The sequence below is a fragment of the Oncorhynchus keta genome, chromosome 5 (assembly GCF_023373465.1).
Source record: "Oncorhynchus keta strain PuntledgeMale-10-30-2019 chromosome 5, Oket_V2, whole genome shotgun sequence".
Lineage (NCBI taxonomy): Eukaryota > Metazoa > Chordata > Actinopteri > Salmoniformes > Salmonidae > Oncorhynchus > Oncorhynchus keta.
Genome location: NC_068425.1, coordinates 241,179 through 255,780, shown reverse-complemented (window position 1 = coordinate 255,780; position 14,602 = coordinate 241,179). Strand labels below are relative to the sequence as shown.

General features: G+C 42.6%; 1 protein-coding gene across 1 annotated transcript in view; it reads right to left on the bottom strand.

Moving 5' to 3' along the window:
* The window catches only part of LOC118384751 (phospholipid-transporting ATPase IA-like), a 45,682-nt gene that overhangs the window by 7,087 nt on the left and 23,993 nt on the right, over positions 1–14,602 (bottom strand). The window contains exons 3-5 of the mRNA XM_035771489.2: positions 11,888–11,944; positions 11,503–11,610; positions 3,771–3,859 (exon numbers count right to left, since the gene is read on the bottom strand). Coding sequence (XP_035627382.2) covers positions 3,771–3,859; positions 11,503–11,610; positions 11,888–11,944 — 254 coding nt within the window. The remainder of the gene's footprint in view (positions 1–3,770; positions 3,860–11,502; positions 11,611–11,887; positions 11,945–14,602) is intronic.

Here is a 14,602-nt window from a genome sequence, read left to right as displayed (position 1 = left end):
CACACTTATCTATACTTTGAATCGGTCAGTAAATCGAATAACTATAAATATGACAAACTTAAGAATTTGTTATGAATCAAACACTATAAATGTTACACCACAGATATCCTATACATTCTCATAAATATAAATTGCTTGTATATGTACTTTAATATTATAAATGTTTTTTCTCCACTGAGTATACAAAACATTGCTCTTTCCCTGTCATAGACTGACCAGGTGAAAGCTATGATCCCTTATTGAACTGGCTAAATCCACTTCAATCAGTGTAGATGAAGGGGAGAAGACAGCTTAAAGAAGGATTTTTAAGCCTTGAGACAATTGAAACATGGATTGTGTATGTGTGCCATTCAGAGGGATGGGCAAGACAAAATATTTAAGTGCCTTTGAACAGGGTATGGTAGTAGGTGCCAGGCGCACCGATTTGGGTCAAGAACTGCAGATCTTGCAGGTTTTTCATGCTCAACAGTTCCCTGTCTGTATCAAGAATGGTCCACCACCCAAAGGACATCCAGCCAATTCGAAACAACTGTGGGAAGCAATGGAGTAAACATGCGCCAGCATCCCTGCGGAACGCTTTCAACACCTTGTAGAGAACATGCCCGACGAATTGGGGTGCAACTCAATATTAGGAAGGTGTTCCTAATGTTTGGTATACTCAGTGTAGAGTTGGAAGATTATATACATTTTAGCCCAATACATTTAAACTCAGCTCTTCACAATTCCTGACATTTAATCCAAGTACAAATTCCCTGTCTTAGGTCAGTTAAGAATGTGAAATGTAAGAATAATAGTAGAGATAATGATTTACTTCAGCTTTAATTTCTTTCATCACATTCCCAGTGAGTCAGAAGTTTACATACACTCAATTTGTATTTGGTAGCATTGCCTTTAAATTGTTTAACTTGGGTCAAACGTTTTGGGTAGCCTTCCACAAGCTTCCCACAATTAGTTGGGTGAATTTTAACCCATTCCTCCTGACAGAGCTGGTGTAATGGAGTCAGGTTTGTAGGCCTCCTTGCTCGCACACGCTTTTTCAGTTCTGCCCACAAATATTCTACAGGATTGAGGTCAGAGCTTTGTGATGGCTACTCCAATACCTTGACTTTGTTGTCCTTAAACCATTTTGCCACAACTTTGGAAGTATGCTTGGGGTCATTGTCCATTTGGAAGACCTATTTGCGACCAAGCTTAACTTCCTGACTGATGTCTTGAGATGTTGCTTCAATATATCCACATAATTGTCAATTCCTCATGATGCCATCTATTTTCTGAAGTGCACCAGTCCCTCCTGCAGCAAAGCACCCCCACAACATGATGCTGCCACCCAGTGCTTCACGGTTGGGACGGTGTTCTTTGTCTTGCAAGCCTCCCCCTTTTTCCTCCAAACATAATGATGGTCATTATGACCAAACAGTTCTATTTATGTTTCATCAGACCAAAGGACATTTCTCCAAAATGTATGATCTTTGTCCCCATGTACAGTTGCAAACCGTAGTCTGGCTTTTTTTTTGTGGCAGTTTTGAAGCAGTGGCTTCTTCCTTGCTGAGTTGCCTTTCAGGTTAAGTCGATATAGGACTGACGACATACTGTGGATATAGATACTTTTGTACCTGTTTTTTTCCAGCATCTTCACAAGGTCCTTTTGCCGTTGTTCTGGGATTGATTTGCACTTTTAGCACCAAAGTACGTTCATCCCTAAGAGACAGAACGCGTCTCCTTCCTGGGCGGTATGACGGCTGCGTGGTCCAATTGACTCAAATTATGTCAATTAGCCTATCAGTAGCTTCTAAAGCCATGAAATAATTTTCTGGAATTTTCCAAGCTGTTTAAAGGCACAGTCAATTTAGCCTATGTAAACTGGAATTTTGATACAGTGAACTATAAGTGAAATAATCTGTCTGTAAACAATTGTTGGAAAAATTACTTGTGTCATGCACAAAGTACAGTAGGGCAAAAAAGTATTTAGTCAGCCACCAGGCCTGTAATTTTCATCATAGGTACACTTCAACTATGACAGACAAAATGAGAAAAAAAATCCAGAAAATCACATTGTAGGATTTTTAATGAATTTATTTGCAAATTATGGTGAAAAATAAGTATTTGGTCACCTACAAACAAGCAAGATTTCTGGCTCTCACAGACCTTCACTTATTTAAGAGGCTCCTCTGTCCTCCACTCGTTACCTGTATTAATGGCACCTGTTTGAACTTGTTATCAGTATAAAATACACCTGTCCACAACCTCAAACAGTCACACTCCAAACTCCACTATGGCCAAGACCAAAGAGCTGTCAAAGGACACCAGAAACAAAATTGTAGACCTGCACCAGGCTGGGAAGACTGAATCTGCAATAGGTAAGCAGCTTGGTTTGAAGAAATCAACTGTGGGATTAATTATTAGGAAATGGTAGACATACAATACCACTGATAATCTCCCTCGATCTGGGGCTCCACGCAAGATCTCACCCCGTGGGGTCAAAATGATCACAAGAACGGTGAGCAAAAATCCCAGAACCACACGGTGGGGAGGGGGAACCTAGTGAATGACCTGCAGAGAGCTGGGACCAAAGTAACAAAGCCTACCATCAGTAACATACTACGGGACACAGGGACTCAAACCTGCAGTGCCAGATGTGTCCCCCTGCTTAAGCCAGTACATGTCCAGGCCCATCTGAAGTTTGCTAGAGAGCATTTGGATGATCCAGAAGAAGATTGGGAGAATGTCATATGGTCAGATGAAACCAAAATATAACTTTTTGGTAAAAACTAAACTGGTCGTGTTTAGAGGACAAAGAATGCTGAGTTGCATGGGGGTGGAAAAATCATGCTTTGGGGCTGTTTTTCTGCAAAGGGACCAGGACGACCATACCTACTGTGAAGCATGGGGGTGGAAACATCATGCTTTGGGGCTGTTTTTCTGCAAAGGGACGACTGATCCGTGTAAAGGAAAGAATGAATGGGGCCATGTATCGGGAGATTTTGAGTGAAAACCTCCTTCCATCAGCAAGGGCATTGAAGATGAAACGTGGCTGGGTCTTTTAGCATGACAATGATCCCAAACACACCGCCTGGGCATGAAGGAGTGGCTTCGTAAGAAGCATTTCAAGGTCCTGGAGTGGCCTAGCCAGTCTCCAGATCTCAACCCCATAGAAAATCTTTGGAGGGAGTTGAAAGTCCGTGTTGCCCAGCAACAGCCCCAAAACATCACTGCTCTAGAGGAGATCTGCATGGAGGAATGGGCCAAAAACCAGCAACAGTGTGTGAAAACCTTGTGAAGACTTACAGAAAACGTTTGACCTCTGTCATTGCCAACAAAGGGTATATAACAAAGTATTGAGATAAACTTTTGTTTTGACCAAATACTTATTTTCCACCATAATTTGCCAAAAAAATAATAAAAAATCCTACAATGTGAGTTTCTGGATTTTTTCCCCTCATTTTGTCTGTTATAGTTGAACTGTACCTATGATGCAAATTACAGGCCTCTCTCATCTTTTTAAGTGGGAGAACTTGCACAATTGATGGCTGACTAAATACTTTTTTGCCCCACTGTATATGTCCTAATTGACTTGCCAACACTATAGTTTGTTAACAAGAAATTTATGTAGTGGTTGAAAAATGAGTTTTAATGACTACAACCTAAGTGTATGTACATTTCCGACTTCAACTGTAAATGTCTTGAGTGCATGTGATCTATTTGTGATCTAAGAAGATTCCCTAGAAAAGTGTCCTAAAGCAGGACATGGAGGTGCATGGAGGGGATCTCACACTTTGTAGGCCATGTCAAAGACCAGGGAGGTGACAGGGATAAAGACCAGGCCCATCCAGAAGACTCCCGAACTGAACATCATGTCAGCCTGAGACACACATGTACACACACACAGAACAACAGGAACACATTCCTTGGGTCATTGCAAACAAAATAGTTTGTGAAGCAGTAAAGGAGGTCCTCAGCAGAAAATAAGAGGGTCAGCTTGCTTTAGGCATTTCTATGGCATAAAATGGCATTTCTAAACAATAAAATGATGGGTCAACCTAATTTGACCATAGTTGGTAATCCACTGTGACTAAATTACACTCATGTTGTTTTAGTTTCAACTGTGATCCTTAGAACCCACCTAGGGCTGAGGAAGTAGCTTTGTGCAGTTAGTTACTGTGGTGTCCTTTACTATGCTAGTTAGTACTGTAGTGTCCTTTACTATGCTAGTTAGTACTGTAGTGTCCTTTACTATGCTAGTTGGTACTGTAGTGTCCTTTACTATGCTCGTTAGTACTGTAGTGTCCTTTACTATGCTAGTTAGTACTGTAGTGTCCTTTACTATGCTAGTTAGTACTGTAGTGTCCTTTACTATGCTAGTTAGTACTGTAGTGTCCTTTACTATGCTAGTTAGTACTGTAGTGTCCTTTACTATGCTAGTTAGTACTGTAGTGTCCTTTACTATGCTAGTTAGTACTATAGTGTCCTTTACTATGCTAGTGAGTACTGTAGTGTCCTTTACTATGCTAGTTAGTACTGTAGTGTCCTTTACTATGCTAGTTAGTACTGTAGTGTCCTTTACTATGCTAGTTAGTACTGTAGTGTCCTTTACTATGCTAGTTAGTACTGTAGTGTCCTTTACTATGCTAGTTAGTCCTGTAGTGTCCTTTACTATGCTAGTTAGTACTGTAGTGTCCTTTACTATGCTAGTTAGTCCTGCAGTGTCCTTTACTATGCTAGTTAGTACTGTAGTGTCCTTTACTATGCTAGTTAGTACTGTAGTGTCCTTTACTATGCTAGTTAGTCCTGTAGTGTCCTTTACTATGCTAGTTAGTACTGTAGTGTCCTTTACTATGCTAGTTAGTACTGTAGTGTCCTTTACTATGCTCGTTAGTACTGTAGTGTCCTTTACTATGCTCGTTAGTCCTGTAGTGTCCTTTACTATGCTAGTTAGTACTGTAGTGTCCTTTACTATGCTCGTTAGTACTGTAGTGTCCTTTACTATGCTAGTTAGTCCTGTAGTGTCCTTTACTATGCTAGTTAGTACTGTAGTTTCCTTTACTATGCTAGTTAGTACTGTAGTGTCCTTTACTATGCTAGTTAGTACTGTAGTGTCCTTTACTATGCTAGTTAGTACTGTAGTGTCCTTTACTATGCTAGTTAGTTCTGTAGTGTCCTTTACTATGCTAGTTAGTTCTGTAGTGTCCTTTACTATGCTAGTTAGTACTGTAGTGTCCTTTACTATGCTAGTTAGTACTATAGTGTCCTTTACTATGCTAGTGAGTACTGTAGTGTCCTTTACTATGCTAGTTAGTACTGTAGTGTCCTTTACTATGCTAGTTAGTACTGTAGTGTCCTTTACTATGCTAGTTAGTACTGTAGTGCCCTTTACTATGCTAGTTAGTACTGTAGTGTCCTTTACTATGCTAGTTAGTCCTGTAGTGTCCTTTACTATGCTAGTTAGTACTGTAGTGTCCTTTACTATGCTAGTTAGTCCTGCAGTGTCCTTTACTATGCTAGTTAGTACTGTAGTGTCCTTTACTATGCTAGTTAGTACTGTAGTGTCCTTTACTATGCTCGTTAGTACTGTAGTGTCCTCTACTATGCTTGTTAGTCCTGTAGTGTCCTTTACTATGCTAGTTAGTACTGTAGTGTCCTTTACTATGCTAGTCAGTACTGTCGTATCCTTTACACTCTTTAATGGGGTCATTCCAAATGACACAAATGGGAAGTATGTCCAAACCCCTTATTCCAAGTATTCCCTATCAGTGAAGAACCTTGGGTACAGCACCCACTGTCTCAAAAAGCCAACTGACATTTTTTATTTGACCCTTATTTTATCAGGTAAGTTGACTGAGAACACATTCTCATTTACCGCAATGACCTGGGGAACAGTTACAGGGGAGAAGAATGAGCCAATTGGAAGCTTTTACTCCTCAGGTGCTGACCTGTTGCACCCTCTGCAACCACTGTGATTATTATTTAACCCTGCTGGTCGTCTATGAGCATCTTGAAGAACAATCTGGCCTTAATGGCCGTGTACTCTTACAATCTCCACCCGGCACAGCCATAAGAGGACTGGCCACCCCTGGTTCCTCTCTAGGTTTCTTCCTCGGTTCCTGCCTGTCTAGAGAGTTTTTTCCTAGCCACCGTGCTTCTACATCGGCATTACTTGCACTTTGGGGTTTTAGGCTGGGTTTCTGTATAAGCACTTTGTGACATCTACTGATGTAAAAAGGGCCGTATAAAAAAAATGTTATTGATTGATTGACTGGGTAAAGCTCCATGTCTGACTAGGAAGAGGCATTAGACGCACACCATACCAGTGGAGAGGGGGATGGAGTAGGATGTACTGTAGCTGACCTCAGACAAAGATAAAGGTCAGTTAAAGGTCAGTTTTGCGTTCAACCCGCCAATGATTAAGGTAAGCAAGTAGCTAATCCTAGATCTGTGCCAACTTCTAGCCAGAGGGGAGGAAATACAGTAGGACACACTTATTCAGCCTTGTCATCACATTTTCGAGAGAAACATGAGAAGGGCAGAGCAGCCACACATCAAAGTCCACTGATGTCCACTGATGAAGTTCTAAAGGTAGTCCTTCCATCTATTGACCTATAAAAGGATGGAGGTCAACTACAGCTGTGTGTGTGTATCATTGGAAACATTTCCCTTCATGCTCGTTGACTTGTAGTAGTAAGGACAGCCAACAGAGAGAAAGAGCTATTTGTTATGCTATATAACCTTCAAATAATAAACACTGTCCCAATGTTTTTGTGTGCAGTATATTCTAAATGCTCTCATTGTCTACAGAGTGCCAAGATAAATCCACAGATGAGATACATGAGATAACCAAGGCCCAAATGGAACCATATTCTCTATTTAGTGCACTACTTTTGACCAGAGCCCTATAGAGCTCTGATCACAAGTAGTGCATTGCACTATATAGGGAAAAGGGTGCCGTTTAGGATGCAACACTAAGAGTGCATTGAGACTGATATGATATACATTGGGAAAACGCAAGCTTGGAGGCAACTCTTCTTCATCCACCTCTGATGTAGGCCTTTACATCTCTCCAGATATCGTAACTCTGACATCTTAGGAGACAGCATCTTCTCCCTGGTCATCAAAAACACACAGATCATCAAGACAACAGTCTGCTGTTTAGACGAAAGCGCATTGGCCCAGAAGGAACTCCAGGACTCGGGAGGTTCCATTTGGTCTGGCAAGTCAGGGGGAGGCAGGGAGGGATACTCTTGCCGTGGGCCGTCCCATACAGTCGTCTCCGCAGGGCTGTGTTTGCTTTGGACCGGCTGCAATGAAACTATCTGTCATTACATGTTAACGAGCAAAACACACGTCCCCTCGCATCACTAATTTGGGCCTTACAAGACAATGGTCATCCTGTAATACGAAACAAGCTGGACCCTGGGACGGCGCATTAGGGCACACGCACACTCACATCAGTGTGAAAGATATCAAAGCGTTCAGGTGTTCCCAAAATAGCTATTACCAGCGAAATGGACTTCAATGTCTGACAAAACATCTGGGAAAGAGGAAATCCCAAATAACTGGACATCAAAATGGCATTTTCCTAATGTTTGAAATGGTATTGGAATGAATGGAGTTTTATCTATGTTGCCCGGCAATGACCAAAATACATAAGTTGAGGGAAAATAACATTTTCACGTCAAGTTTGAAGTTAGGAAGTCCCGGATAGAAACCTATACTTTTTTTTCTTCGTACCATCACTGTAAGTATTTTCGTTATCATCCAGTGTATCACACATTTTAATAGCCGCATTTAAACTGTCTTGAAAGTATTTTGAAAATAAACTGCGCTTATAGGCTCAGCACGTTAAATAGATTAAATGAAGTCAACGAGCATGAAAAATAAACCAGCTTCTAATTTAAACAAACTTCTGAAAAATGCTGTTCCAAATTAACTGCATCGAAGGTCTGACTACTTTGCTAATCTGTAAATTCAAAACTTAATTTAACTTAATCTTAATAAACGTTTACCTGTTAAAGATTTGGATGACAGATACACTAAATCCTGGCCGAGCCAGCAATGTTTGGTAGATGCCAGCAATGGCTCATTCCAGGAGGCCTATGGGAGCTGGAGTGCAGAGGGGTGTGATTGTATTTTTAGGACAAACTAATAAACTCATCTGGGCAGGCAGACAGTGGTGTCCGCAGTGTTTTGACAGGCCGCCAACCTCTCACAGCCACTGGAGACGCAGACGCAGACACACACACTCAAACACATGCATACACACACAGTCTATCACTAACAAGTTAGAAACGTTCATAGCCATAGGTGAAAGAGCATTCAGTCTGCCACTCAACACGGCCTAAGATCTTGTTTGGAGCAGACGAGTAAGCTTTTGTTGCTGTTGCAGAGCTCAGTTTTCTACATCGTATAGAGGTGTAATTTGTTTGCTGTACAAATTTGGAATGTACTTATATATACAAATGAGACTGTTGTTTCACTCTGAATATGATATGGGCACGCCAATACAGTTGTTTGTCATATTTGACATTCTTCAAACTGTGTCTTAGTCTAAGAAAATATATTTTTCAAAGCCATCCTCCATGCGATGGTAAAGGAACAGACTGATCCAATCGGCTCAGAGTAGAGGCGTGTGATTACTATGCCTGGATGCATTGGTCAGGGGGTCTCACAGCAGTGGCAGTTGGCTGACCATGCCTGACAGGCCACAGTGATTGTGGGACTCCAAGAATGTTAATGCCTGCCATTGTGATGGTAAATATGAAGGGTGGACAATCAAGCCCTTGGCTTTCACCCTGTTCCTGGACCTTTCGACTTTTGAAAGCATAGATAAAGAAAAGTCAACTTTCCACACTCACACACACCTCACTCTTACCATGTCTCGTTCTGTCATATCTGTAAAGGGTGTCAAATTTGAGTCTCTGCCCTTTTCTCGGTATGAGCCTGGTTGTTGCCAAAGCCAAAGCCTCTGGATGCTAATATTCAGACACTAGGAGCCTGGGCGCAGTCTCTCTTTGTGCGTCTCTTTTTTATTGGGCCCGGTGAAATTAGGGTTATTTAAGTCAAATCCAGTCCCAGTGAGTGATTTGGTCTACCTTCATCCATGTCCCTTTGGCCAAATTCTACTGGCTCTACCGGACCACACTACAATCTGGATGGACGTTAGAACATAGGGGTAGACCGGTCTGCTATAGCGCTAGGGAGCTAGGGGAAGGGCTATTGGGTGATTTGAGGATTCAGAGTTGTATCCTACTGCAAATTGAGGCTGGATGTGTTTGTTTGTGGCCAAAAATGACCCCCAATCCCTTGGTGACCAGCTCCATGCTACCTCGCCAAACAAAATCCTTAGGGTTAGTGTGTTGTTGGACAGGCTGTGAACACAGCCACAGAAAGAAAAAGCCAGTGCCTGAGGATTTGATGGGAGAGAAAAGAGATGGAGGCGGCTCAATTAATGCCCTGGAAGGAGAAAGAGAGAGAGTGGGATCAAGAAAGAGGGAGAAGTGAGTAAAAGCAAGAGAAGGAGAAAGAAAGAGAGCACGAGTGTGTGAGAGGAGCCTTGATCAGATGCGGCCCACAACTCTGCAAATGACCCCCACAACGTCATTGCAACGCAAAAGCAAATGACGAGTTCACAATCCCTTAACACCCCCACCCCACTAAGCTTTAACTATGGAAAACATAAAACTCGACTTGCTCAGTTGGGTCCATCTTTTTACGCTCTGTGTGTCGCCTCACAATAGCCCTGAGATATCCCGAAAAAAAACAGAGGGAAAGAATGCTAACAAAAACAGGTATAGCCCAACAGAAGTCATCCAGGTGCAACTGTACAATGGTGATTTACAACGCAACTCAATAATTATTAGAATGGTGAGAGAGATAAATTAGCAGACAGACAAAAGTGTCAGTTTGACATGTATTAGATCACGAGAAGTACGCCCATATCCATTTGAATTATAATGCATAATTCAAATAACACACACAATGCAAAGTCTCACACCATGGACTAGCCTGTGCCTTACACCGCCGCTTCAGTCTTCCATAAATCGTTGGTTCTGGGCTCCTAATGGATCCGTGTGTGTGTGGTTTTAATCACAGAGGGGGCTAACTTACGACACCTTAAGTATTCCGAAAACACCGAGACAGTGCGAAAACAGTGTAGGGGTACAAAGTCAACTCAACAGCAATGCTGAAGAGCCTCTCTAATTCCATCATAGAGTCTTTCACAGGTTTAATAGTGAGGAACCTTGTGGGTTTCTATCAAACCATGGGGAGCTGGGAGCCTGATATTTCAATCCACCCCCTGGAGTTTCTAGGGGTTCCTGGTGGTTTTGGAAAGATATGGCAGAGCGGAGAAATAGTGAGGAAAACTGTCATCTGCGGCCCTGCTCCTTCAATCACAGGGGCACTGGTGACAGCACACTCACACAAGTAAGCGTAGATATACTCGCACGCATGAACACACATCGCACTGGCGCGCACCCAAACACATACAATCAAAACACACACTCAAAACACACACACTACGGATCGTCTCTGTTCTGTGGGTCCTAGCGTGGTCTTGGCTGTATTGAGCTGGCATGTGAGTGGAGAGAGGTTGGGTTATCTAGCGATACAGTAGGTGGAGCTGGCATCTCAGTGCCATTCTGAAGGGGCATTCTTGTGCTTCAAAGCAAGTGAGTCCTGATGAGCGGCCTGGGCTGGAGACTCTACAGGTGCACTTAAATATAAATAACTCCATCCAAAAAAAACATGTGAGTAAAGAGGAAGGGAGTGAAATTGTGCATCCCAAATGGCACCATACTCCCTACATAGTGAACTACTTTTGACCAGAGCCCAAGGAGACGGAGAGGTCACTTCACATAATCAACCTCTGGAAAAACCTTTTATGTTGAATACTATTTTACAGTCAACTCACTGACACTGACAGGCATTTCAAGCAAAGAGAGAGAGAGAGAGAGAGAGAGAGCGAGAGAGAGAGAGAGAGAGAGAGAGAGAGAGAGAGAGACGGGAAAGAAAGAGGAGAGGGCAAAGAGAGAGTGAGATCAATAGAGATCGAAACAAAGAGCAAGAGTGACGGACAGGGGCAGATAGAGCTGGTTAACCTCTTGCCTGTACCCGACCTTCCTTTTGCCTACCCCTTGTGTAATAATAAATAGCGGAGCTCAACCATCTGCCTCCTGTGTCTGCATATGGCTCTCGCCTTGTGCCCTTATACTGGGGCCCTCAGTTCAAAAACACAGTTGGGTTACGGAGTAGACACATTGAAACCTTCCTACCAACCACAGTCAGTAACAGCAATGAGATAGGAGATACTGTTCATTACGTTGAGTTATGAATGATGTGATCACATAGAAGGGTTTATCACCGCTGGGGGCATGCCCAGAAAACAGTGAACATTTCTACAACGTTTGTTCATTTTCCAATGGAGCCCTTACTAATGTTCTGTAAATGCAGAGGTTATCAGACATGTTTTGCTGGGTTTAAAGGAGGGTGGAGTTTCAGTTGAGTATTTACCTCGCCAGACATGTCCGGAGCCAGAGAGATGAGTGGCCACAGAGAGGAGTAGATACCGAAGAACACCACCCACAGGCTGATGCTGCCCCAGATGGCAATGTGACTGAACTGGAGGAGACAGAGCATGTTACATCATTTTGTCTACATATATAAACACAGTGTGGGAGGTGAGGGTGAGGCATACAGAGTAATTACACAATGACTAAGTTATTCTGCTAGTCGATCTGGTGTAAGGCCTATGTAATGTGAATGGTGGCAAACAGATGGATGGAACATATCCTTATGGACCTTTTAAGATCTTCTTTTGTTCCTATTGTTATAGGTGTCTGTGGTATGAGAACGATGATGGATAGACGAGATATTGTAGTAAGAGGAGAGAGCCTACCATAGTCCAAGACGAGGTCTCCAGGCCAGCTTTGAGGCACATGGTGATGACCACAAACTCGGAAACAGAAAAGCACAAAGTCAAATGCTAAACCAACATCTTCCCTGCCATTGAGAATACGTTCAAATCAAAGTCACCAGGAGTTCGACACGGAAAGCACTGACAGATTGCATTTTATATGTGTAACTGAAGATGTATTCTAAGTCTTAGAACTAGATTATATGTATATATATTATTTTACTTATACACAGTAATGACGCTTCGTTCAGCAAATAAAGAAACCAAAACAAACTGATAAATAGTCTCACAGCAAGACGCTGAGGCTAACACAAGGTTCTTAAATGGAAGTTTGGAGCCACCAAGACTCTTCCTAGAGCTGGCCGCCCGGCCAAACTGAGCAATCGTGGAAGAAGGGCATTGGTCAGGGAGGTGACCAAGAACCAGATGGTCACTCTGACAGAGCTCCAGAGTTCCTCTGTGGAGATGGGCGAGACTTCCAGAAGGACAAGCATCTCTTCAGCACTCAACCCATCAGGCCATTATGGTAGAGCAGCCAGACGGAAGCCGGAATCCTCAGTAAAAGGAACATGACAGCTCGCTTGGAGATCGCAAAAAGGCACCCAAAGGACTCTCTCAGACCATGAGAAACAAGACTCTCTGGTCTGATGAAACCAATATTTATCTCTTTGGCCTGAATGCCAAACATCACGTCTGGAGGAAACTTGGCACCACCCCTACGGTGAAGCATGGTGTTGGTAGCATCATGCTGTGGGAATGTTTTTCAGAGGCAGGGTCTGGGATACTAGTCAGGATTAGGGTTGCAAAGGATCGGAAACTTTACGGTAAATATCCGGCATTTTCCATGGGACATTAAGCCCTGGAAAGTTTCTTAAATTTATCAAAAAAAGTTAGCTTATAACAGCAAACCTTTTTTGTGGGATACACAAGGCATTCTAGGTCTTGTGGCATATTTTGGTTAAACTATCCCCAATTGAATGGAATTGCAACCCTCTGCGTGCACAGTGCATTCTTCCATCACATGTGCAGTGCACACTTCCATCACATGTACAGCTGATTCTCAAGATCTGGCACACTAATGAGATGCTACTGAGCCCACACTACTGCACTGTCTGAGCCAAGGACTATACGCTTTCTGGTAAGTTTTGATTAAAATACTGGGTGGAGTGAAAGTATTTTATATGATTCTTTGCTAACTAGTAAATAGTAGCCAACAGCAAAGTGTGTTTAAATCATTTCTTACTTGTTAACAATTTCTGCTAGTTAGTTTTTGCTACCATGTGGGTTTTAGCTTGCTTGAGCCTGCTAACTGAGTGTTAATTCACCTGTTTCCATACATGTTTCATTTTAAAACATGTATCTTACAAATGAGTTGTTTAATTGCTTAACTATTTATCTGTACATGGAATTGTATTTGATTTTTTAAAACATTATTTTCCCCCGAATCTTTACAGGGACAGGTGGAGGCATTTCACTGCAACAAATATAGAAGGAAAAGCTGTGTACATTTGCAAATACTCTGCCAAATCATATGTGAAGAATGCAACAAATATGCAGAATCATCTGGCCAAGTGCATAAAGTTTCCTCAGCGTTCACAACTAGCAACCTCTGACAAAAGTCCCTCTACTTCGTTTCGAGGTGAAAATGATGAATCAGATACCTTATCAATAGCAACAGGTTATGGTCCTACTGGAATCAGAAGTTTTTTGACTCAATGGAGGAACGTAGTCAGAGAAATGCTGATGAATGTCTTGCTCGAACTGTGTATGCAACTGGTTCACCTCTGATGCTCATAGGCAATGTGTATTGGAAGAGATTTATGCATGTTCTTCACCCAGCATGCACCCCTCCAACCAGACATGATGTATCTACTCATTTGCTGGATGCAGAGTTCAACAGAGTTAAAGTGAGGGTCAAGCAAGTCATAGAGAAAGCAGACTGTATTGCGATCATCTCTGATGGGTGGTCAAATGTTCATGGGCAAGGAATAATTAACTACACCATCTCCACCCCACTGATGACAGACAATGCTGCGAACATGAAGGCTGCATGGTCTAAAGTGGGGGAGTCCTACCTTCACATCATACCCATTGGCTGTGCTGCTCATGCATTGAATCTGCTCCTCAAGGACATCATGGCACTGAAAACAATGGATACACTCTACAAGAGAGCCAAGGAACTGGTTAGCTATCTGAAGGGTCATCAAGTTATAGCAGCAACCTACCTCACCAAGCAAAGTGAGAAGAATAAGAGCACCACATTGAAGCTGCCCAGCAACACCCGTTGTGGTGTTGTCATCATGTTTGACAGTCTCGTGGAGGGGAAGGAGTCTCTCCAAGAAATGGCCATATCACAGTCTGCCGATATGGACAGCCCCATCAAGAAGATCCTCTTGGAGTATGTATTTTGGGAGAGAGTGGTAAGCAGCCTGAAACTCCTGAAACATATAGCAGTAGCCATTGCACGGATTGAGGGAGACAATGCCATCCTGTCTGATGTTCAGACTCTGCTTGCAGATGTAAGAGAAGAAATCAGTACTGCCATGCCCACTTCACTGTTGCTCCAAGCAGAGGAAACTGCAGTTCTGAAATACATCAAAAAGCGTCAAGACTTCTGCCTGAAGCCCATACACGCCGCAGCGTACAAGTTGAACCCCAAGTATGCTGGCAAGAGCATCCTGTTTGGTGCAGACATCA